The following is a 1581-nucleotide window of genomic DNA, read 5'->3' on the forward strand; positions in this document are numbered from 1 at the left end:
CCCCGGCTCCCTGCAGGCACTGCTCACTTGGAGGAGAGGTGGCTTTGCCACGCAGGCTGCAAGCTGGTCCTCTCAGATCCTGGCCCAGGCCCTGAACAGCACCCCGCACCCTCCGTGCCGTGCCCTCTGCAGCTCGGCTGGGTCCTTACCCTCGCTCTCCCTGTCGCGCAGCTGCTGACTGGCCATCAGCGACGACTGGCTGAGGACGGCATCGGACATCCGAGCAGAGCTTAGTGCTTTTCCCGCCATTAAACTCATTCCAGGCAAGTTATCTAACTGCACCTGCGGAGACAGCAGGACACAAGTCAAAGGGGGCTGGGGACGAGGCACCCCGCTGCTCCCCCAGCTCTCTGACGGGCTGCCCGGGGAGCTTCTGCCGGCCTTCAGCGAGGGTTCCTAAGTACAAGCAGAAAGCGTGCATCAGGCACAGCTTAGGTGCAGCCAACGTCCCCTCAACACAAGGACGGACTGGGCAGTCCAAGTCCCTTCCGGACCTGCGCTGAACTAACCAGGGAAGAGCCCTTCTCATTCAGAGCGGAAGGGAGCCGTAGCAAAGAACGCATCAAGATTTGGGCAGGACAGTTCCCAGCGGCCCAAAACCCAGGGGAAGCGGGGCAGCCGCGCTCTGCTCTCGGTCAAGGTCTGGGCTGCCACGGCCAGCTCGTTTAGCAGCACTGCAGAACCGAAAGCTGGGCTTGGCGAGCCTGCAAAGCCCTCCGCGGCCAGAGCCCGGCCTGGGGCAGCCCAGACCGTTTCACCAGAAGGACCTTGGGGGGGAACAAGAAGAGATGCCACGGCTACGGCAGCCAGCCCCGGGTCGAACCGCGAGCTCCTCCTAAACTCTCTGCTAAAACGTTTTCGGTATTAAGCAAACGGGACGTGCTAGCTGAAGGGTCCCCACGGCTTTTCACTCCCAGCAGCCCCGCAGAGCGGGGCGCTGCCTTTCCTGCACGACATCTGGTACGTAACCCACGCACATCGAGGAAGCTCTGCACTGCTTTAAGCCCTGCCGGGCACAGGCTTCTTCAAACCTACGTAGGCATCATCGCTGTTCTGAATGGTGTGATGTCTCTGCAGGGTCCTGGGCCGCGGGTGCTCACTGGAGGCGGGTCGCACAGGGTAGCCCAGTCCGTTGTGGTCGGGCACCTGCATCGCTTGGCCGGGGGAACTCCTGTCCATACAGTTCCCTACGATGGACTCTTGAAAAGCAGACAAGACAGAGAAATGACAGGTTAGTACAAGGAACCTGCAGCTCTCAGCGACGCGCGCCACCGCAGAGCTGCGGGTTTGAGGTGTGCCGGCACAAACACACACTCGTCGCTGGCGGACCGGCGTGCTGCTGGCCGGGTGGAACGGGACCCCCGGCTGCTCTTGTTGAAGTGATGCAGCACCAGGGCCGCCCCAGACGGCACTCGGGCAGGCTTCTCCTTCCAGCACTGACATCCCAAAGATCCCAACGCTAGCTGCCTCTGATCAGGTCTACAAAAGCAGCCTAAAGTTGGAGGGACAGGGGCAGGAGCACCACAGCACAGGAACCAGACCCCTTCTACCTGCCTCCCGGCACTGCCGCCTCCCCCTCCA

At 62.1% G+C, this 1581-nt stretch overlaps 1 protein-coding gene across 1 annotated transcript in view; it reads right to left on the reverse strand.

Moving 5' to 3' along the window:
• Nucleotides 1-1581, reverse strand: part of SIK3 (SIK family kinase 3) — a 51792-nt gene that overhangs the window by 11019 nt on the left and 39192 nt on the right. Inside the window, exons 21-22 of the mRNA XM_009273511.2 lie at nucleotides 1036-1199; nucleotides 150-282 (exon numbers count right to left, since the gene is read on the reverse strand). Coding sequence (XP_009271786.1) covers nucleotides 150-282; nucleotides 1036-1199 — 297 coding nt within the window. The remainder of the gene's footprint in view (nucleotides 1-149; nucleotides 283-1035; nucleotides 1200-1581) is intronic.

The sequence above is a fragment of the Aptenodytes forsteri genome, unplaced genomic scaffold (genome assembly GCF_000699145.1).
Source record: "Aptenodytes forsteri isolate BGI_AS27 unplaced genomic scaffold, ASM69914v1 Scaffold187, whole genome shotgun sequence".
Taxonomy (NCBI): domain Eukaryota; kingdom Metazoa; phylum Chordata; class Aves; order Sphenisciformes; family Spheniscidae; genus Aptenodytes; species Aptenodytes forsteri.